The 26702-nt window shown below is 44.6% G+C and overlaps 1 protein-coding gene across 1 annotated transcript in view; it reads left to right on the top strand.

The window, feature by feature from the left end:
• The first annotated feature begins 594 nt into the window (after positions 1-594).
• Positions 595-26702, top strand: part of LOC147424249 (pathogenesis-related homeodomain protein-like) — a 123380-nt gene continuing 97272 nt past the window's right edge. The window contains exons 1-4 of the mRNA XM_086501869.1: positions 595-733; positions 1006-1578; positions 1666-1831; positions 2728-2851. Of these exons, the coding sequence (XP_086357995.1) occupies positions 1034-1578; positions 1666-1831; positions 2728-2851 (835 nt within the window). The 5' untranslated portion in view covers positions 595-733; positions 1006-1033. The remainder of the gene's footprint in view (positions 734-1005; positions 1579-1665; positions 1832-2727; positions 2852-26702) is intronic.

The following is a 26702-nucleotide window of genomic DNA, read 5'->3' as shown; positions in this document are numbered from 1 at the left end:
AAGATAGTCTCTTACCCTTTTCTCTTATGTAGGAGATAGGATTGCCATAGCTAGTCTTGGGTTGATAGCCCGGTGAGATCCATTAGAGCTATGCTACATTAGTTTCAATGCCCTAGCACCTGTGCCCAACACCCTCTAGGCCTCATACTCTAACCAACTCGTCCACACGTGTACTATAACCACTATGACAAAAAATAAACCGATATCGTAAACTAGCTAGGCAAAAGTAGTCTACATACCAAAAAAGTAAATTTGGATTGAGTTCCACCCTATCACATTCGTCGTGGTATTTGCGCCCAAGTTCATTGCCATTGATCCCATCATCCCACCTCTTTTGGCTTCCTTCAAGACTCGTGCCGTTTAGTACCGATTGAGTCCTGACTGTGGAGGTTTACTCTTGGCATTATAGGACAGTCAAACAGTTCAAAAGAACCTTTAACGGAATAGCTAGCTGTTTTGAATGCTGTCTGATCCTTGTATGCATCCAACTTGCTCGAAGGCGAGTCCCTTGACATGTTCAAAACGTCTTCAGTCCTTTCACAGGATCTACTAACACTGATTTTGTGTCGTGAAGCTGCTGAGAAACGCCATTGCTCATATCCTTGATGATTGATGAAATCATCGAAGCCAGCAATCTTCACGTCGGCTTGCCTTCCCATGTTTATATGCTCATGCCTGTGTCAGCTTCTATACGGCACTTCGATCCCTTTGCATGCGGTTCCTATTAAACACGGTAAAGAGCCAGCCTCCTTCCAGTTGCTCTCCTATTTTGCTCTACTGCATTCGTTTTCTTCATACCTCCTGCTTTCCTCGACTGCCGTCCCTCAAACAAAATGTGCACAATTCTTCTATAACACACACACACACACACACACACACACACACACGAGAGAGAGAGAGAGAGAGAGAGAGAGAGAGAGAGAGAGAGAGAGAGAGAGAGTTTTCTGCAATCAGAGTTACTTGGATAAGTTTATATGCATCAAACCGTGGCCATCCTTGTTGCAGGGGACGTCCAATCTCGTAATGTTGGATCATGAGGCAAACATTGAGGCAGATCTCTGAAAATCTATCGCTGAAACTGCACCATTCAAAGAGGTCAAAAATTACAGAACAGTCCCAGGCTCAAATCATAGCTGCTAATTTCACAAGGTGTCGCTTAAGAAAGGAGGGAGTGCCCACAAGTTCAAGGTTAAAGAGTTTTACTCGAGCAACTGTTTCGTCAGCAAAAGCAGGACCTACTACATCTCTCAATGTGTCCTCAAAGCTGAAAAAGAAGTCTGCAAAAAGGTATTCATCAAGAGGGCTTGGAGTCCGTTCAAAGGCCTCCAAGAAGAGGCCAGTGGTGAGCTTACTTAAAGCACAGTATACATCACCTTCATGCAAAAAATTGCAGCCCAATCAAATCGAAGAAGAGGGAAAGGTCATAAAGAAGCACGCCAAAAGAACAAGGAATGTGGATGCTTTTGATGAGAATGACACATCTCGGATTAAGAAACGGGTCAAATACCTTCTGAATCGAATGAACAAGGAACAAAATCTTATTGATGTGTATTCAGCAGAAGGATGGAAGGGCCAAAGGTTTCTATGCTAATTCTAGTCTTAACAGAGTTATGATTACTTTGCAGCAGACCTTTATTCAAAATTCATGTGTGTGTTCATTTGCAGCCGGGAGAAGCTCAGACCAGAGAGAGAGTTGCAGAAAGCAAAAGCTCGGATTTCGAGGTTTCAGCTTGGTATACGGGATGCAATGCACGAGCTTGATTTGCTCGGTCTGGAAGGAACTATGAAAGAATATCTTTTCGACTCACATGGTCAAATCTACCATGAAGATGTATGTTTATAACATATTCATTAGTGCTCTAGCTTCTCTTACGGTCAACAATTATGTAGACAATGTCAATTTTGCATGCTTGAGGCTTGAGTAAGCTTCTCAAAATTTTCCCCAATTCTTTCGTCTGAGTCATTTTCAAGTAACCAATGTCTTTAATTCACGGGCTTGAGACTTGAGTAAGCTTCTCTCATTTTTTTCACCCAATTCTTTCGTCTAAGTCATTTTTTAACTACTGTCAATTTTGCATGCTTGAGACTTGAGTAAGCTTCTCAAAATTTTTTCCCAATTCTTTCGTCTCAGTCATTTTCAAGTAACCGCTGTCTTTAATTTACGTGCTTGAGACTTGAGTAAGTTTCTCTCATTTTTTTTTCACCCAATTCTTTCGTCCTCATTTTTTAACTAACCGTTGTTTTCCTTTTCGTCTTTATGATTGTTTAAAACAGAGAGGGCGAATTTCAAATCAGTCTAGTTTCATTATCTCTTTCTTTGTGATTCTTTTAGTCATTTTTGAGTAACTGTTGTTTTTCATTCACGTGCTTGAGACTTGAGTAAGCTGCCCTCTTTTTTTTCGCCCAATTCTTTCGTCTAAGTCATTTTTAAGGAAGTGTTGTTTTGTTTTTTTGTCTTTATGAGCTTTTTAATGCAAATTTTGAATCAGTCTAGCTTCATTATGTCTTTTCTGTGCAATGAGCTCCTTTTAGTTGATGGTTGAGACTTTTTCGATCTCATGAAGGTGTATGAATTACACTTGTCTGAATTACACACCTGTGCATAGTGAGGTCACTGCATATGCATGAAAGCATGCATGCGCCTACATTGTATGCATTGTACGTGAACACTATTGTATATACAATACTACTTTTCGGTGCTATAAAAAATATGTTTTCTTATTGCAGATATTTTGCGCAGTATGTAAACACCAAGATGTTGTAGTGAATAATGACATTATCTTGTGTGATGGGGCTTGTGACCGAGCATTTCATCAACTTTGCCTGCGACCTCCTCTAAGAACAGACGAAAGTAAACTTCTCAACTCTTTCAACAAATTTAATCAATCTTTTTTTGGGCTTAAATTTAGGTTAAATTTCTTTACATATGCTTGCTCATGAACAACAATGTTTTGCTTTACTACAAGTTAAACATGTAATGGCGTCATGCCCTTTTTGTTTCAAGGCTTCTGTTGTTGGTTTTTCTTCTTCTCTAAACTTGGCGCTCAAGTGCAAGTGATGGAGAGGTAAGGTGCAGGTTGCCTCTCGATTTCTTCTCAAAGCAGAAAGCTTTCAGCATGCAAGGGATGATGGGCCATGCATAGGATGGCCATGCCTTGCTCAGAGGAAGTTGAGATTGGAGAATGAAAAATCACTTGAGAAGTCATAGGAATCACCTCCCGCCCATGGAGAAGTGAGCATCGGCGAGCCGGGAGGTGTTGATGGTGGCGATGCCATTGAGAGTGTGGGTGGTGTCGAGAGAGTTGAGGGAGTGGATGGCACCACTAGATGGAGGCGGTGGAGAGGTGGCAGAGGAGCGGAGGTGGTGAGGTGGCCCTGAAGGCATAGCGGGCGTCTTCACCCGATTGACGTAGGGTTAGGCTCCCCACATCTCTACCTTGTCTCCATGACTCTCTCTCAAGTATCTAAAAGGAATTGTTATGTCAGAGGCATATTCTATCTAGCAATGTCTTCGCAGAGCAGTTTAGGAAGTGGGCTGTTTTGTGGCTGTGCCTAGCCTTATCTGAGGTAGACGTACCTTCTCGGCTATTCCAGTCATGTGTTGTACCCACGTGGTAAGCTTGCATAAGGCAAGACCCTTGTTCCTAGGGTTTCCCCGGTCATAGTCACTAGTTATATGTAATTTTTCTCTTTATGTCCGGCCAGGGACCAAATCTGGTCCCCTAGCTAGTTTATTATCACTTTCATTGATGATGTGGCATTTTTACACCCCCAGATTCATGGGTCGTGGGGCATCGAGGAGGATGTTCCTATAGTCCATCCTAGCACACTGGTGAAATTTTTCAAGTTTGGGCATGTTTTTTCTAAGTTTATTTATGAATTTAGCTCGGATCTAGTACTTCGCACAAACACAAGGGACACTTTACTTCACCCAAGTGAACTGAATGAAAGAGAGAGACACAAGAGAGAGAAAAGAGACGACACCGATATCGGGTCCCAAACCCTCAAGGGCCCCCTTCCTCTGTTGCCAGAGCAAGTACTTTCTTTATTCTTGCACAATGATGATATAATGACTAAATGCTGAGATACGGATGCTAATGGGTACTGATGCTATTGATGCTGGGTACTACGGGAGATGCTAAGGGATACTACGGAAAAACTGTGGTATCGAAGGTATTGAGGGGTACTACAGGTATTGATGGGTTTTGTGTCGACGACGACGACGACGACGACGACGACGACAATGATGACGAGGTACTGATGGGTTTTGTGTCAACGGCGATGATGAGGTACTGATGGGTTCTATGCTGATGGTGATGACGACGATGACGAGGTACTGATGGGCTGATGTCAACGACGAGGTACTGATGGGTAATGAGAGTCCTTATGCTGAACTAGGGAGGAGCCAAGCCGAACACAAGGGGTACTAGGTGCTGGGGTACTGTGTCGACGACAACGATGACAACGATGACGACAAGGCTATGGTTGAATGCCGAAACTGCTAGCGCTGTCGATGGCTCGGATATGCAACCATGACGAGGCTAAGGCTGAATGCTGAGGCATGGGCTGAAAATGCTGATCATGCTGACCATGCTGGGCTGAAAATGCTGAGCTGATAAAAAACGCTGGTCATGCTGAGAAAAGGCTCGGTATCTGCTGGTTCCTACAACACTGCTTGGTGCCCTGCATGTCCCGGGTCTTCTGCCTTCTATTGGCGCCCATAGGCTGCTTGTATAGGTGGAAAAGGTTGGGTCGAGCAGTCCCAATTCAGCCCTCACGACCAAGCAAATAATAAGCTGAAAATGATTTATTAAAAAATAAGGTGCTAAGAGGTGGTTCACACGGCAAATTGCCTACATGCTGAAATGATGTCTTGTGCAAGAGAGGGTTAGTATACCTGACAATGACAAATGTGATGTAATTGTCTCTGGCTCTATATGACACAACTGGCATATCTTGGCTTCTATTGGTACTCTCCTAAATTTGCCAGTCCAATCTCTAGCTGATGCGAATATAAAGCCATCTTCGTGCCCAACTCTTGTACCGACTGTATCATGTGCTTCTGGTATCTAGTTGAATCAAATCATGACGTATAAGTCTAGTGGTCTCTGTCCGTGTGAGAGAAAGGGAGGGTGCATCCAAGGAGTATTGGAATGAAGGCAGTCTATCCATGCTGAAGCCATGTGATTGAAACCATGATGTCATCTGCCCATACCAACATGTTGTGTCCCCTTGTAGCGCTTGCTGTCGGGATGACTCAGGGCTAGCCGAGCATATCTGTCTCTGGGAAGGTCCCATAAATTATGCATGAAGGAAATTGATCTAATAAGGGCCTCAACTACAAGGGGGGGGAAGCTAGCTCAACTCGAATAATCTCATGTTGTAAGGTGCAGCGGAATGAATGTTTGCGCTTTGCTCAAGATGAGTGCTCTGAACTGTGCTCAAGGTTCCTTTTGTTCTTATGGAAGGGAGAGCCTTCCGTTCCTTTAGTGATAGAGTGCAATGGACACAAACAATGTGAATGGACACTGTGAATGGAAGTGCATGAGAGTGAGAGATAGAGAGAGAAGAGAATACGACACCAGAGATGTTGTCAAACCCTCCTCCAAGGGCCCCACTCTCGATGGCGAGAGTGGTCTACTATTGATTGCACAAATCTCTACAATGCTTGGACTTGCCAACGATGTCGACGACGATGAGGATGACGACGAGACGGGCTGAAATCTGGAAACTCTAAGGGCTGAAATATGCATCTCTGTTATCTGCTGAATTCTGACTCTATGTCGATGATGACGTCGATGGCGACAATGCAACGACGACGCACCGAAAACGCAGATGCTGAAATCTGCGTTTTCCGGGCTGAAACTGTAAACCTTGCGGAAACTGACCGTGCGGCGAGGAACTATTGCGGGAAGGTGAGATCTGCGAGGTTAGGGACTTGATCTGCGGTGTCTAAAGGGCTGAAAACTGAAAACGCTGATGGTTCTTGAGGTTCCGTCGCGGAGAATCTGCAAAACGTCAGGGTATAATGCAGATGCAAAAACGCTAGGGCTGAAAATCTGCTGCTGTCGCCAGTTGTTCTGCAAATGCAAAACGCTAGGCTGATCTGCTGTGTCTTGACGACGCCGGGCTGATCTGCTGTGCACAAGTCGCCAAGGCTGATCTGATGCAAAAACGCTAGGTCTTCTGTGGAGAAAACGCTAGAGTAGTCGCGGGGGTTGGTCTTGCTGAGAAGTTTCCTGTTGAGCAAGGTGCTCCTGCTGCCTCTTCTGCCAGAAAGTGCTAGCGCTAGGTTTCTACTTATGCAAACTTAGTAAATTTGCCCTACCTACTTTCCAACAAAAGTAACTCAAAAATAATAAGTGAAAAATGTCAAAAATAGGGAAAATAGGTCTATGCACTGTAAAAATGCTACTGATGGGTTCTGATTGTAATCTGATGATCATGCTATGTGCAACCAGAGGATATGCATCTATTCTAAGTGTCTGGTCATGCACGGTTTGCGAACAGACTCACAAAAGTGCTAGATCACTTCCTATTCTAGACTGACTTGACTGAACTGAACCCTGGTCATGCTGTAGCTTGTCCACGGACACATAGGGTTGGATGTGTCACGTGACATCCCCTCCTTTTCAAAGTGAGGTACTGGTACCGAACTGTATGGCGTCGAGGGAGATCACCAACAATGTCCGGAATCTTCGAAAGGACTCTTCGCCGGCCCACTCTGAGGTGTGGGTCGTACGGTACTTGAACTTCATAAAGGTCTGCAACGCTTGCTTCTTTGGGCCGTGCTGAAAGCGACACAAAGGCTTCTGTAGCTCCTTCAATGCTTCAACTTTGTCTATGGACGTAGGGCCACCTTCTTTAAGAATCTCCAAGGCTAAAAATTCCTGAAACCACTTTCAATGCAAAAACATGAACATACCTATTCCATGTAAAGTGAATGGAAAAAATCTCGTCTTCTCTAAAGACTGTGCATGCAATGTAGATGAACATAAAGACGGAGTGCCAAACCGTTCACCACACACACACAAACCATGAGATGGATCTTGTCTTTTTGATTAAATCAATCAACTGTGGCAATTCACAACGCAAATGCCCATGCTTGGTGCTCATACTTTCTTGTGCTCTTTCTACGACTATGTCATGCCAAGGAAGAGACATGGAATGTGACTTCCTTGAATGCATACTTTTCAGCTTTTCATGAATAATTTGCATACATTCGTGCTCATCCATGAGTGAAATGTGCTCAACGTACAATATGTCATGCCTAGGAAAAGGGATCACATATAGATGCTGACTAAAATACAGGAAACGATCACGAATGAAACACTCAAACAATGCGTGCATACTAATCATGCGAACACATAATACTTCCTGTGAGGGTTCTTTGGACCTAGGCTCGAGAGTCAAGATCGGTTCTTCCTGTTTGATCGAATCGTCCTGTGGGGGTTCTTTGGACCTCAACTCGAAAGCCAAGATCGGTTCTTCGTGATTGATCGAATCTACAACGAGGTTAGCTTCGCTAGAAAAAGCATCCACTAACACATCATCCTTGTGAACAATCACATCATCTTCATGCAACTCATCATACTTGTGAGAAAACACATCTTGATCATGCAAATCATCATGCTTGTGAGAAATCACATCTTGATCATGCAAATCATCATGCTTGTCAGTGTCATGCAATTCTTCATGCAAATCATTGGCATTCAAATCATCATGCTCATCATTATCATAGAAATCATCGTGCTTATCATTGTCATTCAAATCGTGTGTGTCATGCTTTGGAGAAGAAGAGACCGAGAGAGTCTCCTTTTCCTGAAGCTCTTGCATCTGTGCCTGAGCTTGAGCAAAGAGTCACAAGAACTCTTTCATGTGTTGGTCGCTCTTTCCTTTGACGGTGGCTGCCATTCTTTCTTGGTGTCTGAGCTCCATTTCTGCTCTTCTTTCTGCGTGTCTGCGTTCCATTTCTACCATTCAAGTGAAAAATGTCAAAAATATGAAAAATAGGTCTATGCACTGTAAAAATGCTACTGATGGGTTCTGACTGTAATCTAATGATCATGATGCTATGTGCAACCAGAGGATATGCATCTATTCTAAGTGTCTGGTTATGCACGGTCTGCGAATAGACTCACAAAAGTGCCGGATCACTTCCTATTCTAGACTGACTTGACTGAACCGAACCTTGGGGCTGGTCATGCTGTAGCTTGTCCACGGACACATAGGGATGGATGTGTCACGTGACACATGTGACATTGAGGCCTTAGCCCGAATCATCCGAGAGATCATAGAGACTAGAGGCGTCTCCATACATCTCCATCCATCAGTGCTACCAGATTTGCCTTGGTGTCCACTAAGGCCCCCCAAATGTGAACCCCATAGAGCATAACTGAAGCCACTAGAGCATCAAAAAGCCACAGCTTTGTTCCAGGTTCCTGAAACTGAACTTACGGACACATCTTTTCCAAGCCTCCCAAGGCTGCATAAGTTCTTGTCAATCTAGTCTCTGCTGCTCTCCTAAATGAAAACGCCGGTCCATTGAAGACTACCCCAAGATTGGTGCATGCATCTGTATACACTATCGTCTCCTAGCCATATGTAAAAGTAGGTGCTGACCTCCTGAACCACTGTGGTGTGGTGTTAAGCACCGTAACCTTGGTTTTCTCCAGGTTAACAGACAATTCATTATCATGGGTAAATGTGTACAAAGCATCTAAATGACGTTGCATCCCCTCCGGGGGTCGGAAATAACACATTATCATCAGAATATAACAATAGTGGTGTCACATGCACATCTAACCGTATGTGTACGTGGACAAGCTACTTCATGACATGGGTTCAATTCAGTTAGCTTAGGAAGTGTTCTGGCACTTTTGTGGGTCTGTTCGTAGACCGTGCACGTCCAAGCACTTAGACTAGATGCATATCCTCTGGTTGTACACATCATGATCATCAGATTACCATCAGAATCCATCAGGAGCATTTTACATTGCACAGAACCTATTTCCCCTATTTTAGCCATTTTTTACTTTTTATTATTAAGTGACTTTTGTTGGGAAACTGGGTAGGGCAATTTTGACTAGCATGTATATAAGAAACCTAGCGCTAGCACTTTCTAGCAGAAGAGGCAGCCGGGACCTGGCGTCCAACAGAGCACCTTCTCAGCAAGACTCCCTGGTAGGCAAACCTAGCGTTTTCTAGCGAATAGACCAAAGATCAAGCCTAGCATTTTTCATCAAGGACAGCCTAGCGTTTTTGGATCCTTCTACAAGCGCCAGCAAGTAGCAATATTCAGCCAACGTTTTTGCAGTTGCCGAAATTGCGTTTTTCAGCCCTGTTGTCCAGCGTTTCCAACAGACAAAATCAGCGTTTGTTCAGCAGATGGAACGAGCGTTTTCAGCCATGCACACCAACGTTTTCAGCACCTGAAACCAGCGTTTTCAGCGTGTCGTCATCACCTCGTCGTCATCGCCGTCGTCATCGACATAGAGTTAGAATTTAGCAGATAAAGATTTGCAGATTTCAGTCATTAGCATTTTCAGATTTCAGCCCGTCTTGTCATCGTCGGCAAGTCCATTGCATTGTAGAGATTTGTGCAATCAATAGTAGAGCGCTCTCGCCATAGAGAGTGGGGCCTTCGGAGGAGGGTATGACAACATTCCGGTGTCGTATTCTTCTCTCTCTATCTCTCAATCTCAGCACCTTCATTCACAGTGTTTATCCACTTGTTTGTGATCATTTGCACTCTCTCACTAAAGGAACGGAAGGCTCTCCCTTCCGTAAGTAAAAGGAACCTTGAGCACAGTTCGGAGCACTCATCTTGAGCAAAGTTCGACATTCACATTCGCTGCACCTTACATTGGTATTAGAACTTTGGCAGTGTTCTGTATCACTCAAGGAAAGAAGCACAAGGGGCTTGTTGCGGTCGTACGTAACCCAAGTCCTCTTGGGCGTGTCGATTCGTAATCGTGTTTTTGAAGAGTGACAGGAAACCCAAGAAAGAAGGGCTTGTCCGGCCTCCCCTTGTTTCTCTTTTCACTCATTGAGAGCGGACCGTGCACTTAGCGACCGGCCAATCGACGTGAGGTGGGAAAAAGCAACGTTGGTGTGAGTGCAAGGCCGCCAAGGGGTGCGCCCGCAGGAAAGAGAAGAGTTCCGGTAAGAGAAGATCCTTCTCTAACACAGATTGCAAGCTAAAGAAGAACCTCAAGACCCTCAAGAACCTCAAGACTCAAGACCCTCAAGAACCTCAAGAACCAAGAACCACAAGAACCCAAGTTCCTCGTGAACTTCCAAACCCAAGACTTTAGTGTATGGTCATCACCCGAAGTGGAATGGATACTTCACATGGAGGTGGTGAGCATGGCAGTGGCGAAGAAGAATTTTTCCCCACCAGGAGGTTTTTCTGACCCTCGCCCTTCCCCATCTATGCTAAGGATTGCACCAAATCCTATAGAGGCTTTGGTCAAGTCGATGATGGACATGATGTTACACCAAGAAGCGCAATGCGTTACCTTGAAGCATGAGCGCCAAGAAAGAGAGGAATCCTTGGATCGTGAGTGTGAACATGTCACGTGACACATCCAACCATATGTGTCCATGGACAAGCTACAGCACGACAAGGGTTCAGTCAGTCCAATCGGTCTAGATTTAGAAGTAATCTGGCACTTTTGTGAGTCTATTCGTAGACCGTGCATGCCCAGTCACTTAGTGTAGATGCATATCCTCTGGTTGCACATAGCATGATCATAAGCATTCCCATCAGAATCCATCAGAATTCTTCAGGGGAATTTTCTAGTGCATTTAGCTTATTTTACCTATTTTTGACATTTTTCACTTATTATTTTTAAGTGACTTTTGTTGGAAAGTAGGTAGGGCAAATTGAGTAAGTTTGTATATAAGCAAACCTAGACTAGCACTAATTGGCAGAAGAGGCAACAAGAGCCAAGCTCAGCAGGCAACTTCTCCAACAAGACCCCTTGGTGGATTTCCTTCAAGCAAGAACTTTTCCCCTAGCGTTTTCTTCATCCAGCAGAACTCAGCAAGCTAGCGTTTTTGCATCAACATCATTGCCACGATACCCCCTTGCCTAGCGTTTTGCATCAGCATCCATCGCCAGAAGAAGCTCAGACACATCTAGCGTTTTTGCAGAGACACATCAGCCTAGCGTTTTTGAAGATCCCAGCAGTTGCAGCCTTCGCTATTTTCAGCAATAGAAAGACCTTCAAATTCAGCCCTAAGAAAGTAGCAGATTCAGCCCGGAAAGACCATCAGTTTTCAGCCTTTAAGAACCTCAGTTTTCAGCCCTAAACTTGTAGATTTTCAGTGACAAAGACCCACAGAAACAACCCCCAAAATCAGCGTTTTTGGACTAACCGCAGATTTCAGCCCATAGTGTTTTTGGACAACAGATAGTCATTTGCAGATTTCAGCCTTTAGACCGGTGTCGTCATTCTCGTCGTCATTGCCGACATAGCCTAGACTTGCATCAGTCTCATGCATACCGTTTGTACCAGTTTGTGCAATCATAAGTAGACCACTCTCGTCGACGAGAGTGGGGCCTTCGGAGGAGGGTTTTATAATGTCTCTGGTGTCGTATCTCTCTTCTCTCTCTATCTCTCAATCTCATACACTTGCACGCACAGTGTCCATTCACTTTGTTTGTGATCATAGCATTCTCTCATTAAGAACGGAAGGCTCTACCTACCATAAGAACAAAAGGAACCTTGAGCACAGTTCGGAGCACTCATCTTAAGCAAAGCGCAAACATTCATTCCGCTGCACCTAACATTGGTATCAGAGCTTTGGCAGTGTTCTATATCACTCAAGGAAAGAACCACAAGAACCACATAATTTTTTTTGCTTGTTGAGGTTGCACGAACCCAAGTTAGCTTGGGCGTGTCGATTCCTAATCGTGTTTTTGAAGAGTGACAGGAATCCTAGGAAAGAAGGGCTTGTCCAGCCTCCCTTTGTGCTTCCTTGTCACTCATTGAGAGCGGACCGTGCACTTAGCGGCCGGCCAATCGACGTGAGGTGGGAAAAAGCAACCTTGGTGTGAGCGCAAGGCCGCCAAGGGGTGCGCCCGCGGAAAGGAGTAGAACTCGGGTGAAGAGAAGATCCTTCTCAAACACGGTTTGCAAGCGAAAGAAAACCTCAAGACCCTCAAGACCCTCAAGAACCCAAGTCCCTTGTGGACTTAAGAACCAAAGATCATAGTGCATGGTTGTCACCCGAAGCGGAATGGATACTTCGCATACAGGTGATGAGCATGAGAGAGGTGACGAAGAATTTTCCCCACCAAGAGATTTTTCCGATCCCTCTTCGCTATCTACGCCGCAAAGTGTACCAAACCCTATGGAGGCAATGGTCAAGCAGGTGATGGACATGATGGCCAAACAAGAAGAGACTCGCATGAACATGATGGCCCAACAACAAGAAGCCAATCGCGAAGCGACTCGCCTTGCGTTGGCACAACAAGAAGCGAATTGAATTGCGTTGGTACAACAAGAAGCAAATCGCATTGCTTTAGAACGTGAGCGCGATGAACGAAAAGAAAGAAAAGCACAAAGAAAGGAGGAACGGGAAGCTCAAAAAGCGGCCTTGAAGGCCGAGCGTGAAGCTCAAAGAGCGGCCTTGGAGGTCGAGCGTGAGGCTCAAAGAGAACTACGCACTCAAGAATTGGTTCGACAAGTACTTGCCTCGAAGTATGAATCGGCCAAAGATCGTAGGAGTTCCTCAAGTGGCGCAAGCCACGATGCGGATTCCAATAATCCAGTCACAAAGAAGTTGACTTTCAGTAAGTATGATGGTAAGATGGATGCTACGGTTATTCATTCTTGGTTGCATCAATTTAATGCTTATTTTGCGACAACTAAGAAGACAGGAAATAGCAAAGTTTTGACGGCAGCCATGTATCTTGCCGGTGATGCCATCAATTGGTACAACGCATGGCAAGAGGCACAGTTAGCCGCGCACCTAGAGGAAGCCGACGAAATCACGTCCCTTTCCTTCAATTGGGTTGATTTCCAAGACAAGCTCAAGGCGCGGTTTATGCCACCTCAGTACCTCGCACGATTAAAGGACGATTGGCGTGCTCTCAAGCAAAATGGTATGCTGGTTATGTCTTTTTCTAATCGTGTTTTGCAGCTAGATACCCAATTACGCAAGTCGGATGATGAACGCAAAGAGGCATTCCTTTATGGATTGGACGAGTATATCAAGTACGATGTCGAGGTGCTCGATCGAATCAATCTCAGCAAGGCGGTAGCGATTGCTCTCGCACAAGAGATGAAGCACAACAATGGAAAACTTCCACAAGTACCTCGTAGACTTCTCAGAACCCTCAGAACGGTAAGAATGGTAACTCTTCTAACCAATCTTCCAATAGTCTCTCAGAAAAGAATTCTTCCAATGAATCTAAAGGTAAGGCTAACACAATTGCTAAACCTAAGCTTACTCCAGATGAAAAGGTAGCACAAGAAATTGTCGGAGGATACATCACGTCGGAAGAGCAAAGCACTTATTCTAAGGAAGGTCGCTGTTTGCATTGTCACATTAAGGGTCACATAAAAAGAACATGTCCTAAGCTTGAATCGAATGAATCTAAACAATCCACAGAACCCACTTCCTCTGTCAATGCAATTAATGATAACACGAGTGTGCCCCAAGTTTCTCTTGATCCTCCCATTGATGATTCTCTCATTAAATGTTATGGTCAGGTGTCGGGCCAGCGTTTTGTCATATTGTTTGACCTAGGTAGCATGCATGATGTGATTAGTCCCTCTCTTGTTGAGAGAGCCCGCCTAGAAGTTAGTCAGAAATCTCCTCTCGAGGTCTCTGGCTTTGTTCCCGGTATGGACTCTCTCATCACGCAGGAGTGTCTTGGTGTGTTGTTTACAATTCAACAACAAGCTGCCTTTGCTAGAAGATTTGTTGTCTCTCCTCTCTCAGGATGTGATGTGATTTTGGGCATTCGATGGTTTCGTGATTTTAACCCTCTCATTGATTGGGAGGCTAACACTTTCACTCTCTATGCCAAAAGTGATTCTTCCATTGTCATTCGTGGAGAGGACATTGTTCATTTTCCCTCTTTCATTGCTAATATGCAGGACAAGATTGAAAGGATTCAGGAGAAGGAGACTCTCTCAGTCTCTTCTTCTCCCAAGTATGACACACAGGATTTGCATGATTATGAGAAGCATGATGAATTGAATGACAATGATTTGCATGATGATTTGGATGATAATGACAAGCATGATGATTTGCATGATCAAGATGTGATTTCTCACAAGCATGATGAGTTGCATGAAGATGACGTGATTGTTTACAAGGAAGATGTGTTAGTTTTTCTAGCGAAGCTAACCTCGTTGTAGATTCGATCAATCACGAAGAACTGATCTTGGCTTTCGAGTGGAGGTTCAAAGAACCCCCACAGGACGATTCGATCATTCAGGAAGAAGCTATCTTGGCTCTCGAGCCTAGGTTCAAAGAACCCTTACAGAAAGTAGTATGTGTTCGCATGATTGATACACACGCATTGTTCGAGTGTTTCATTCGTGATCGTTTCCTGTATTTTAGTCAGTGTCTTTATGTGATCCCTTTTCCTAGGCATGACATATTGTATGTTGAGCACGTTTCACTTATGAATGAGCACGAATGTATGCGAATTGTTCATGAAAAGTTGAAAAGTATGCATTCAAGGAACTCACATTACATGTCTCTTCCCTGGCACGACACAGTTGTAGAAAGAGCACATGAAAGTATGAGCACCAAGCATGGGCATTTCCATTGTGAATTGCCACAGTTGATTGCTCTCGATCATAAGCGAAAGATTCGATCTCATTGTTTGCATGTGTTTGATGAACGGTTTAGTACTCTGTCTATTTGTTCATCTACATTGCATGCACAGTCTATTAGGACGACAGGATTTTCTCCACTCACTTTACATGGAATGGGTATGTTCATGGTTTTGTGTTGGAGATGGTTTTATGAATTTTCAGCCATGGAGATTCTTGAAGAAGAAAGAAGCATGACTCTCGACGAAGTTGAAGCATTGAAGAGCCACATAAGACTTTGTGTCGCTTTCGGTGCAGCTCAAAGAAGCAAGCGTTGCAGACCTTTATGACATTCAAGTACGGCACGGCCCACACATCAGAGGGGGCCGGCGAAGAGTCCCTGCCAGGATTCCGGATGCTATTGGTGATCTCCCTCGACGCCATACAGTTCGGTATCAGTACCTCACTTTGAAAAGGAGGGGATGTCACGTGACACATCCAACCCTATGTGTTCGTGGACAAGCTACAACACGACAAGGGTTCAGTCAATCCAGTCGGTCTAGATTTAGAAGTGATCTGGCACTTTTGTGAGTCTATTCGTAGACCGTGCATGCCCAGTCACTTAGTGTAGATGCATATCCTCTGGTTGCACACAACATGATCATAAGCATTCCCATCAGAATCCATCAGAATCCTTCAGGGGAATTTTCCAGTGCATTTAGCCTATCTTACCTATTTTTGACATTTTTCACTTATTATTTTTAAGTGACTTTTGTTGGAAAGTAGATAGGGCAAATTGAGTAAGTTTGTATATAAGCAAACCTAAACTAGCACTAATTGGTAGAAGAGGCAATAGGAGCCAAGCTCAGCAGGCAACTTCTCCAACAAGACCCCTTGGTGGATTTCCTCCAAGCAATAAGAACTTTTCCCCTAGCGTTTTCTTCATCCAACAAAACTTAGCAAGCTAGCGTTTTTGCATCAGCATCATCGCCACAGTACCCCCTTGCCTAGCGTTTTGCATCAGCATCTATAACCGGCCTGGACAACGTAGAGGGCGGTACTATTTCAATTACCTGTTAACTTTACACAGAGCACTGAGAAGGGAAGAGAACACAGTTGCGTCCAGTGACTAGAATGTCACTGCGCACACGAGACCGACACCCTGTAGGCCCCAAAGACTGGCACCCCTTTCGGTATTTCTTTATTCAAATTAAGATAGACGATCCGACCACTTCGCACAAGATTTCACAAAGCTGTCTAGACCTGGCGAGGGCTGAAAACGCAGGTTTTCGACCTGATTTTGGCAGCATAACGGCACAAAAACCCCTGTAGGTCAAAAGCACCTGTCTAGGACGGATTCCCTCGCTATCTGGAAGCTTTCTGGTGAGCTGTCACAGAAATTCAGCGGGCTGTAATTCCCTGTTTTTCATTGCCGGGTGCCCAAAAGCCTGTACACGCATCCCAAGGCTCTCACGAGGCTCCCCTGGTGTTCCCTTGCAGTTTAGGTGCGAAACCCTAAACCTGCAGAAAAACACAGCAGGCTGTAATTCGCTGTTTCGGATCGTTTTTAGCGGAGCGAACACGTCTACGCGTGTTCCAAGGGCTCCCGCATGCAATGGGACAGTTCCCCTGTGAAGTGGACGAGTTTTCACGCGAGAAAACTCTCCAAACTCGCAATCTTTCGCGATGGAGCTGTGCGTACTTGTGGGGGATTAGCAATTAGCTAAGCCGGTTCCTGCTCAGAAGGCTCTTGCCTTGGCAAACGCACATAAACCCCCAGAACTGTACATGTTCATCTGAGTAGCCCAACTAGTGGGGCATTACCATATGTACCAAAGGGGAGAGAGAGATGCACGAGAGCAAGTCATCGCGCTACATGAGACAGAGGAGAAGGCAAGCTTTCCATTAAAGCTGTAGACCTGCACTCACTACTCACACACACACTGTAGCTCACTTATGATTAAAATCAGCCTCCTCTCTCAAATTGGGTGCCCCCTCTTCATGTTGGAAGTGGCAAAACTGCCTGGAGCCGCCATGTGTCTAGTTTACCCCTTTTGAGTTAATTCTCTAGTTCCCACTGACTTATAAAGTTATAAGTGACTTTCCGAGTGGCCCAGACTTCATTTGGCGCACACAGGCTTCCATACTCATCAGAATTCAGTGCTAACTGGCCCGACCAGTCCCTGACTGACCGACCTAGGCTCTCGCTGTGAGAAACCTATTCGGCCGCAGCCGTTTCACACTGGCCATGCAATGTCTACTTGCAGCTTTTCAAGGGCTTCGGGGAAAACAAGTAAAAATAAAAATAAATAAAAATATCTAGTACTTATTTACGTAAGGCAACAGGAAAAATACACCTCCTGGTGAGACACCCCACCCTTGAAATACTGCAAGCGACCTCGCTTGCATGCCAATAATACATGCAGTATCTCCTGATATCACATATATTCGATGATGGGAATCCAAGATATACATGCTTCCGGAAATGTAGCGTTGGACGATTAAACAATCCCACCAACCTGGCTACGACACATATATCAAGCATAGAAGTCTTCTAGTGTACTCTCAAGCACAAACTTCTCTAGCTAAATTCTGTATGGAAAGAGTATATACAATTGCTTAACTACTCTCTTGAGCATCATGAACCATGCTCTTGCCTTGCTCCAGAAAAGGCTACATCAAGTCACTGTGGGTTCCATCTGAAAGGCTTCAAGATACAATTGCAATAATTGAGGTGAATCAACCAATTCAGACTCTTCCATCCATTTGGCATCCAACGATGGATAGTTCTTGAAGTTCACCAAATAGCGTCTTGCAACCTTTCCTCTAACCTTTCTTTCTTTATGTGCCAATATCTGTTCAGGAACAAGGATTTCATCCAATTCTTCCACTTCGGGTTGTTCCTCATCAAGCATATCCTCTGGCACATCACCAACAAAGGGTCTTAGAAGGCTGACATGAAAAGCATTATGTATTTTCCAGCCTTCTGGTAGCTTTAACCTGTAAGCTACATCGCTGATCTTTTCTGAAATCTGAAAAGGACCATAATATCGCATACTGAGCTTAGGAAACAAGCGTTCCTTGCCTTTGCTTTTCCTTAACCTGGCCTTTTCAAAGCGCAAAAGCACCCAATCACCAAGTGAAAATACAAGTTCACGACGCTAACGATCATCAGCTTTCTTTTGCTTAGCCAGAGTCTTCTCAAGAGCAATCTTTATCTTCCTATATGTTTCATCCATATCTTGCACGTACTTGTCTGCCTCAAAAATCTTGTCCTTAGTCTACAAAATGGGCGGGACTTTCTTTCCTCCTTCCACTATCTCAAATGGTGCCTTACCTGTTGACGTATGCACAATGTTATTGTAAGCATATTCAACCAATGGAAGATGGTGTTCCCAAGTTGTCTTGTGCTCTGACACATAACATTTGAGCAGGTCCAGAACAGTAGAATTTACCTCTTCTGACTGTCTATCAGTTTGCGGATGAAACGAAGAAGAGAACTTTAGCGTAGTGCCCATGTTCTCAAACAATGCCTTCTAGAAAAGACTCGTCATACGTGGATCCCTGTCACTGACAATTGATTGAGGCATCCCGTGATATTTAAAGATATTGCTCATGAATATCTTGACCATTTGTTCTGGCTTTATCTTTTTCCTCACAGGAATGAAATGGGCTTGCTTACTGAACCTACAAATGATAGTCCAAATCCCATCATTGCCTATTTGCGTCCTTGGAAGATCAAAGATAAAGTCCATTGCTATGCTTTCCCATGGCCTATCTGGGATCGGCAATGGCTGCAACAATCCCGGTTGCTTTTGTCTGTCAAATTTGACTTTTTGGCATACTAAGCATGATCTTACAAATGTGTCAACATCTTGATGCAAAGCTGGCCAATAGAAGAATGCCTCAACCCCTTTCACTGTCGCATCAATTCCACGATGCCCAGCATAAGGTGGAGCATGACTTTCCATCAAAATCTTTGGCCGTAACTGTTTAGTAACGCATAACTTTCCATGCATCATGAGAAAGTCATTCTTAAGTATATAGTGCTCATGATATTGCCCATCAACAAGCTGGTCATAGATCCTTGCAAAATCTGAATCTTCAGCATATTGTGTCTTCATTTCGTCTAGTTCACAATGGTACGGAATTGACACTGCTGAAATTTGGGGCTTTTGTGACAACGCATCAGCCACCACGTTCTTTTTCCCTTGCACATGCACAATCTGAAAATGGAACATTGACAAGATGTTTGCCCATCGCATGTGCTTCTCAGACAACTTCGTCTGTGTGAGAAAATATCGCAAGGTTTGATGATCTGTTTGGACAACAAAATCAGCCCCTAGCAGATAGTGTTTCCAACTAGTGAGAGTATGAATTACTGCCAGCAATTCTTTCTCATAGACTTGCAAGTTCCTTTCAGTCTTCAAAAGAATTCTGCTCTCATATGCGACTACTCGGCCATTCTGCATTAGAACTACACCAAGACTATGGCCACACGCATCACACTGAACCACAAAAGGTTTCGAAAGATCTGGCAAAATGATTACCAGATCTGAAGTCAGCTTCTCTTTCAAGTGTTTGAACGCTAAAATTTCCTTGGCTGTCCACTTGAAAGTAACTCCTTTTCCTTGTAGTGCATGGAGTGGAGAAGCAATCTCAGCAAAATTTCGGATGAACCTCCTGTAGTAGGAACATAAGCCTAGAAAGCTTCGAATGTCATGTACGGACTTCAAGTGTGGCCATGACCTAATTGCTTCCACTTTAGCGGGATCCATGCGTACCCCATCCTTTGAAACAATGTGCCCAAGGAAGTGAATCTCTTGCAAAAAGAATTCACTCTTCTTCGCATTAATGAGTAGCCTGTTCTTACGTAACTCATTGAAAACTGCAGTCAAGTGATCCCTATGCTCCTCTTCGGACTTCGAATAGACAATCATGTCATCAAAGAAGGTACCCATGAAGTTTCTATGTGGTCTAAAAATTCTGTCCATCATTCTATTAAACGTGGCAGGAGCATTTGTGAGACCAAATGGCATGACAAGAAACTCATAGAGACCAAATGTTGTCTTGAACGCAGTCTTGTGGACATCTTCTGGCCTAATGCGTATCTGATGATACCCACTCTTTAGGTCTATCCTTGTAAACAATGACGCTCCCTCAAGCCGATCAAGAATATCATCTATCCTCGGTATGGGGAACCTGTTCTTGATAGTATTCTTATTCAAGGCGCGATAGTCAATGCACATGCGCCATGAACCATCCTTCTTTTGCACTAAGAGTACAGGCGAACAAAAAGGGGATGAATTGGGCTGAATCAGCCCCTTCTCTAAAAGCTCGTTGACCTGACTCATAATCTCTTTCTGCTGGGCTGCACTAACCCTGTATGGTGGTCTATTCGGTGGACTAGAACCTGGCACAAGATCTATAGTATGATCCTCGGGTCTCTCAGGAGGTAACTCCCCTGGCAAAGAGTCCGAAAAACAATCACTGAAACCACTCAAAAAAGTTGACCTGTCTTTATCTAAGGTAGACAAATTAGATACAACTTGAGGTACTTCTTTTGCAAAGATCAAGTACGCAGAAAGATGATTCTTTATTACAGATGAAATAGTAGAAGCAGAAACAACCGGAACAGACTCGCCTTTAAGCTTTACATCAAGGACATGAGTCTTTCCTCTATGTACAAGGGTAATTTTTTTGTTGTAAGTATCCATCATAGCATGCAACCTGTAACACCATTGGATACCCAGTAACACATCACAACCCTCAAGTGGCATAATATGAAATTCTTCCGCATCCACATAGCTCTGAATGTGCAGACGAAGCTTTCCCAAAATGGGAGTAACAGGTTCTGAATGACCTGGGCATGCCAAACCTGCTTCCCCTGTCATACCCATCTCCTCTGCACGAATGCCCAACTTTGATGCCAATTCTGGTGATATGAAATTTGCACGGGCTCCTGGATCAAAGAAAACCAGCACTGTCTGGTCTCTAACTTTGCCCCAAGCTCTGCACAGCTCCGTGGCATCTGTGTTTGGCTGGTCTCCAACCAAATCTGGAACAAGTCCTGCACTTGGCTTTGGCTTCTTCCCTTTATGGTCTGACTTGTCATCCTTATCCTGTGACTTCTTCTGTGGGCATTCATTTGCAAAATGTCCTTCCTGTTCACAAATATAGCATTTCTTGGCCTCCCTAAGAGCTTTCCTTTCTTCAAAAGTTTTGCCAGAAAAATGCCTTTTTTGTCCTTGTCCTCGTCCCGAAGAAGACTTAGATTGCTTCTTGGACGTATCACCTTCTTCATTGGAGGGCTTCTTTGTGGAAGGCTCAGAAGGCTTTGCTGCAACATTGCCCTTGGCTGAAAACTGTTTGCCCTGGGACCCTTTCTTGTGGCTATTAAATCCATCGGAATCTCCCTTCGACAGATTGCTGGCCACTCTTGCATTCTCTATCAACTGAAACATATTCATGACAGTAGTCTTTGTGCAGTAGTCCCTGATTTTCTTGGGCAATCAGCAACAGTACTTCTCAATTTGTTCTGACAATGGCACAAACCTGTAAGAGGTGACTGGCAACACTGCGGCCCAAAACTGTTTATTGTACTCTTCCAGATTTGCACACTGTTTAGCACTCAACTCGTGCCATTCTGTCATCACATCCACTTCAAAAGTGTTTGTCAACCATGCAGGCGCAAAAAGTTGTTTGAATTGGACCCACGTTGTTGGGGCTTGACCCTGGTTCAACAATGCGGTCCACCATTGAAGCGCATTCCCTTTCAAGAAAGTGGCAGCCTTGCGTATCTTTGAAGATTCCGTGAAATTTCCTCCAGCATAAGATGCATCGAAGTGCTGTATGAAGGTCAAAGCCTTCAATTGATCCTCAGTTCCTTTGAAAGTTTCAAACTTCACTCCCTGCCCACCTTCCTTGTAATCCTTAAGCTGACTCAAAGGAGCCACATTATCATAAACAGGTGCCTGTAACAGTGGTGCTCCATGAGTGTTCATTCCAGCACTCGCATCAACTGTTTTCCCTGTCATATCTGCATTTTGTACGTATGGCTGCGAAAAACCAGCCATACCAAATTGTGTTCTAGGCACTCGAAACTGGCCATATGCACCCTGAAAACCTGGTTGAACACCCATGTTCGCGTATATAGGGTTACCCATGCCTGTTTGCATTGTCCCGAACACATTCCCTGGCATATAACCTGTGGAAGGTCCTGCCATTGCTTGAAACACTGAACCACCTCCAAAATAACCAGGATAAGTATTAGGTAATGGAAGGGTCTGACGCACAGCGTGTTCATTACTCCCTTGACCATTCACAAACGGTTCCTGTCCAGCTAAAGCAAGCTGCTTTGGATCATTCGACACTGCTAGTTGCTCAACCACATGGGCTTTCCCTCGAGCATCATGAGTCCTCTGCGCATTGGAAATCTCCTTTTCCTGCAACGGCTCAGTCGTGCCTTGTGTAGGAGGTTGAAAACCCTGTGTCGGAGCTTGTAAGGACTCCTGCATCCTTGGGTTGTTAGCTAACTGCTGAAACATGTCCATGTAGCAAAGCAGTTGAGTTCTAAACAACTTGTCCTCGTCTTGAAGAGTTGAAGGAACTTTCTCCGTGCCATGTGAGGAAGATCCCTCTTCAGGTACTTGGTCTCTCTTCTCTGCCATAACAACAAGCTCTGTGTTGCTTTCACCCACAACAATCCACGTTGCACTTTTTGAAGAAAAAGTGACTATCCCGTCGATGGAACCATATAACCGGCCTGTACAACGTAGAGGGCGGAACTATTTCAATTACCTGTTAACTTTACACAGAGCACTGAGAAGGGAAGAGAACACAGTTGCGTCCAGCGACTAGAATGTCACTGCGCACACGAGACCGACACCCTGTAGGCCCCAAAGACTGGCGCCCCTTTCGGTATTTCTTTATTCAAATTAAGGTAGATGATCCGACCACTTCGCACAAGCTTTCACAAAGCTGTCCAAACCTGGCGAGGGCTGAAAACGCAGGTTTTCGACTTGATTTTGGCAGCATAACGGCGCAAAAACCCCTGTAGGTCAAATGCACCTGTCTAGGACGGATTCCCTCGCTATCTGGAAGCTTTCTGGTGAGCTGTCACAGAAATTCAGCGGGCTGTAATTCCCTGTTTTTCACTGACGGGTTCCCAAAAGCCTGTACACGCATCCCAAGGCTCTCACGAGGCTCCCCTGGTGTTCCCTTGCAGTTTAGGTACGAAACCCTAAACCTGCAGAAAAACACAGCAGGCTGTAATTCGCTGTTTCGGATCGTTTTTAGCAGAGTGAACACGCCTACGCGTGTCCCAAGGGCTCCCGCACGCAATGGGACAGTTCCCCTGTGAATTGGACGAGTTTTCACGCGAGAAAACTCTCCAAACTCGCAATCTTTCGCGATGGAACTGTGCGTACCTGTGGGGGATTAGCAATTAGCTAATCTGGTTCCTGTTCAGAAGGCTCTTGCCTTGGCAAACGCGCATAAAACCCCAGAACTGTACATGTTCATCTGAGTAGCCCAACTAGTGGGGCATTACCATATGTGCCAAAGGGGAGAGAGAGATGCACGAGAGCAAGTCATCGCGCTACATGAGACAGAGGAGAAGGCAAGCTTTCCATTAAAGCTGTAGACCTGCACCCACTACTCACACACACACTGTAGCTCACTTATGATCAAAATCAGCCTCCTCTCTCAAATTGGGCGCCCCGCCCCCTCTTCATGCTGGAAGTGGCAAAACTGCCTTGAGCCGCCATGTGTCTAGTTTGCCCCTTTTGAGTTAATTCTCTAGTTCCCACTGACTTATAAAGTTATAAGTGACTTTCCGAGTGGCCCATACTTCATTTGGCGCACACAGGCTTCCATGCTCATCAGAATTCAGTGCTAACTGGCCCGACCAGACTGACCGACCTTGACTCCCACTATGAGAAACCTATTCGGCCGCAGCCGTTTCACGTTGGCCATGCAATGTCCACTTACACCTTTTCAAGGGTTTTGTGGAAAACAAGTAAAAATAAAAATAAATAAAAATATCTAGTACTTATTTACGGAAGGCAACAGGAAAGATACACCTTCTGGTGACAGCATCCATCGCCAGAAGAAGCTCAGACACAGCTAGCGGTTTTGCAGAGACACATCAGCCTAGCGTTTTTGAAGATCCCAACGGTTGCAGCCTTCGCCATTTTCAGCAATAGAAAGACTTTCAAATTCAGCCCTAAGAAAGTAGCAGATTCAGCCCGGAAAGACCATCAGTTTTCAGCCCATTAAGAACCTCAGTTTTCAGCCCTAACCTGTAGATTTTCAACGACAAAGACCCACAGAAAAAGCCCCCAAAATCAGCGTTTTTGGACTAACTGCAGATTTCAGCCCATAGCGTTTTTGGACAGCAGATACTCATTTGCAGATTTCAGCCTTTGAACCGGTGTCGTCATTCTCGTCGTCATCGCCGACATAGCCTAGACTTGCATCAGTCTCATGCATACGGTTTGTACCAGTTTGTGCAATCATAAGTAGACCACTCTCGTCGACGAGAGTGGGGCCTTCGGAGGAGGGTTTTACGTCTTTGGTGTCGTATCTCTCTTCTCTCTCTATCTCTCAGTCTCATACACTTGCACGCACAGTGTCTATTCACTTTGTTTGTGATCATAGCATTCTCTCATTAAGAATGGAAGGCACTACCTTCCATAAGAACAAAAGGAACCTTGAGCACAGTTCGGAGCACTGATCTTGAGCAAAGCGCAAACATTCATTCCGCTGCACCTTACAGAACAAGTGCGCTTGGCGGCCCATGAACGAAAAGAAAGAAAAGCAGAAAGAAAGGCAGCTATTGAGCGTGAGCGTGAGCAAGCGTGCTTGGCGGCCGAAGAAAGAAAGGAGGCGGCTGAAGAGAGATGAGCTGCCTTGGAGTCAGAGCGTGGGACCCAGAGAGACCAACGCATGTAAGAGTTGGTCCGACAAGTACTCACCTCGAAGTCCGAGCCGGTCAAAGAAGTTGGTAGTTCATCAAGTAGCACAAGTAGAGATTCGGACTCCAACAACCCCGTCACAGAGAAGATCACGTTTAGTAAGTATGATTGTAAGATGGATGCTACGATTATTCATTCTTGGTTGCATCAATTTAATGCTTATTTTGTGACAACTAAGAAGACAGGAAATAGCAAGGTTTTGACTGCAGCTATGTACCTTGCCAATGATGCCATTAATTTGTACCACGCATGGCAAGAGGCACAGTTAACCATGCACCTAGAGGAAGCCGAGGAAGGCGCGTCCCTTTTATTCAATTGGGCCAACTTCCAAGACAAGCTCAAGGCGCAGTTTATGCCACCACAGTACCTAGCGCAGTTGAAAGAGGATTGGCGCAATCTCAAGCAGAATGATATGCCAGTTATGTCCTTTTCTAACCGTGTTTTGCAGCTCGGCACTCAATTACGCAACTCGGATAATGAGCGCAAAGAGGCTTTCCTTTTTGGGTTAAACGAATATATCAAGTTTGATGTAGAAGTCTTCGACCCTGTGAATCTCAACAAGGCGGTAGCCATTGCTCTCTCCCAAGAGATGAAGCACAACAAGGGAAAGCCTAAGGAGAACTAGTCGTCTCAAAGTACCTCCCAGACTTCTCAGAACCCTCTGAATGGTAAGAACAGTAAGAATGGTAACTCTTCTAACCAATCTTCCTCTAGCCTCTTAGAAAAGAACTCTCCAAATGAACCTAAAGGTAAAGCTACACAATTGTTAAACCTAAGCTCACTCCAGATGAAAAGGCAGAACAAGGATTTTTAGGAGGGGATACTTCACGTCGGAAGAACAAAGCATTTATTCTAAGGAAGGTCGTTGTTATCATTGTCACATGAAGGGTCACATAAAAAGGACATGTCCTAAGCTTGAATCTAATGAACCTTAAGAACCCACAGAACCACTTCCTTTGTCAATGCAATAAATGAGAACACGAGTGTGACCCAAGTTTCTCATGATCCTCCCATTGATGAGTCTCTCATTAAGTGTTATGGTCATGTGAAGGGTCAGCGTTTTGTCATGTTGTTTGACCCAGGTAGTATGCATGATGTAATTAGTGACTCTCTTGTCGAAAGAGCCCGCTTGGAGGTTAGCAAGACATCTCCTTTCGAGGTGTAGGGCTTCGCTCCCGGTATGGACTCTCTCATAACGTAAGAGTGCCTTGATCTTTTGTTCATTGTTCAACAAGCGTCCTTCCGTAGAAAATTTGTAGTCTCTCGTCTTTCAGGATGTGATATGCTTTGGGGCATTCGATGGTTTCGTGAGTATAACCCTCTCATTGATTGGGTGGAAAATACGTTCACTTTCAATGCCAAAAGTGACTCTCCCATTGTCATTCGTGGAGAGCAAGTTGTTCATTCTTCATCTCTCATTTCTAATGTGCATGCGAGGATTGAAAAGAATCAGGAGAAAGAGACTCTCTATCTTTTCTTCTCCAAAACACGACACACATGATTTGCATGATCAAGATGTGATTATTCACGAGCATGATGATTTGCATGATAATGGTGTGATTGTTCACAAGGATGATGGTTTAGTTGATGCCGTTTCTAGTGAAGCTAACTAACCTCATTGCAGATTCGATCAATCACGAAGAACCGATCTTGGCTCTCGAGTCGAGGTTCAAAGAACCCCCACAAGAAGTACTTTGTGTTCGAATGATTAGTCAGCACGCATTGTTCGAGTGTTTCATTTGAGATGCTTTCTTGTATTTTAGTCACCGTCCTTATGTGATCCCTTTTCACAGGCATGCCATATTGCATGATGAACACGATTCACTCATGAATGAACACGGATGTATGTGGATTACTCATGAAAAGATGAAATGTTTGCACCCAAGGAATTCACATTCTATGTCTCTTCCTTGGCATGACATAGTATCTGAAAGAGCATAAAAAG

The sequence above is a fragment of the Adiantum capillus-veneris genome, chromosome 26, assembly GCF_014529385.1.
Source record: "Adiantum capillus-veneris isolate H3 chromosome 26, ASM1452938v2, whole genome shotgun sequence".
In the NCBI taxonomy this organism is placed as follows: domain Eukaryota; kingdom Viridiplantae; phylum Streptophyta; class Polypodiopsida; order Polypodiales; family Pteridaceae; genus Adiantum; species Adiantum capillus-veneris.
This window is presented reverse-complemented; position numbering and strand designations above follow the sequence as displayed.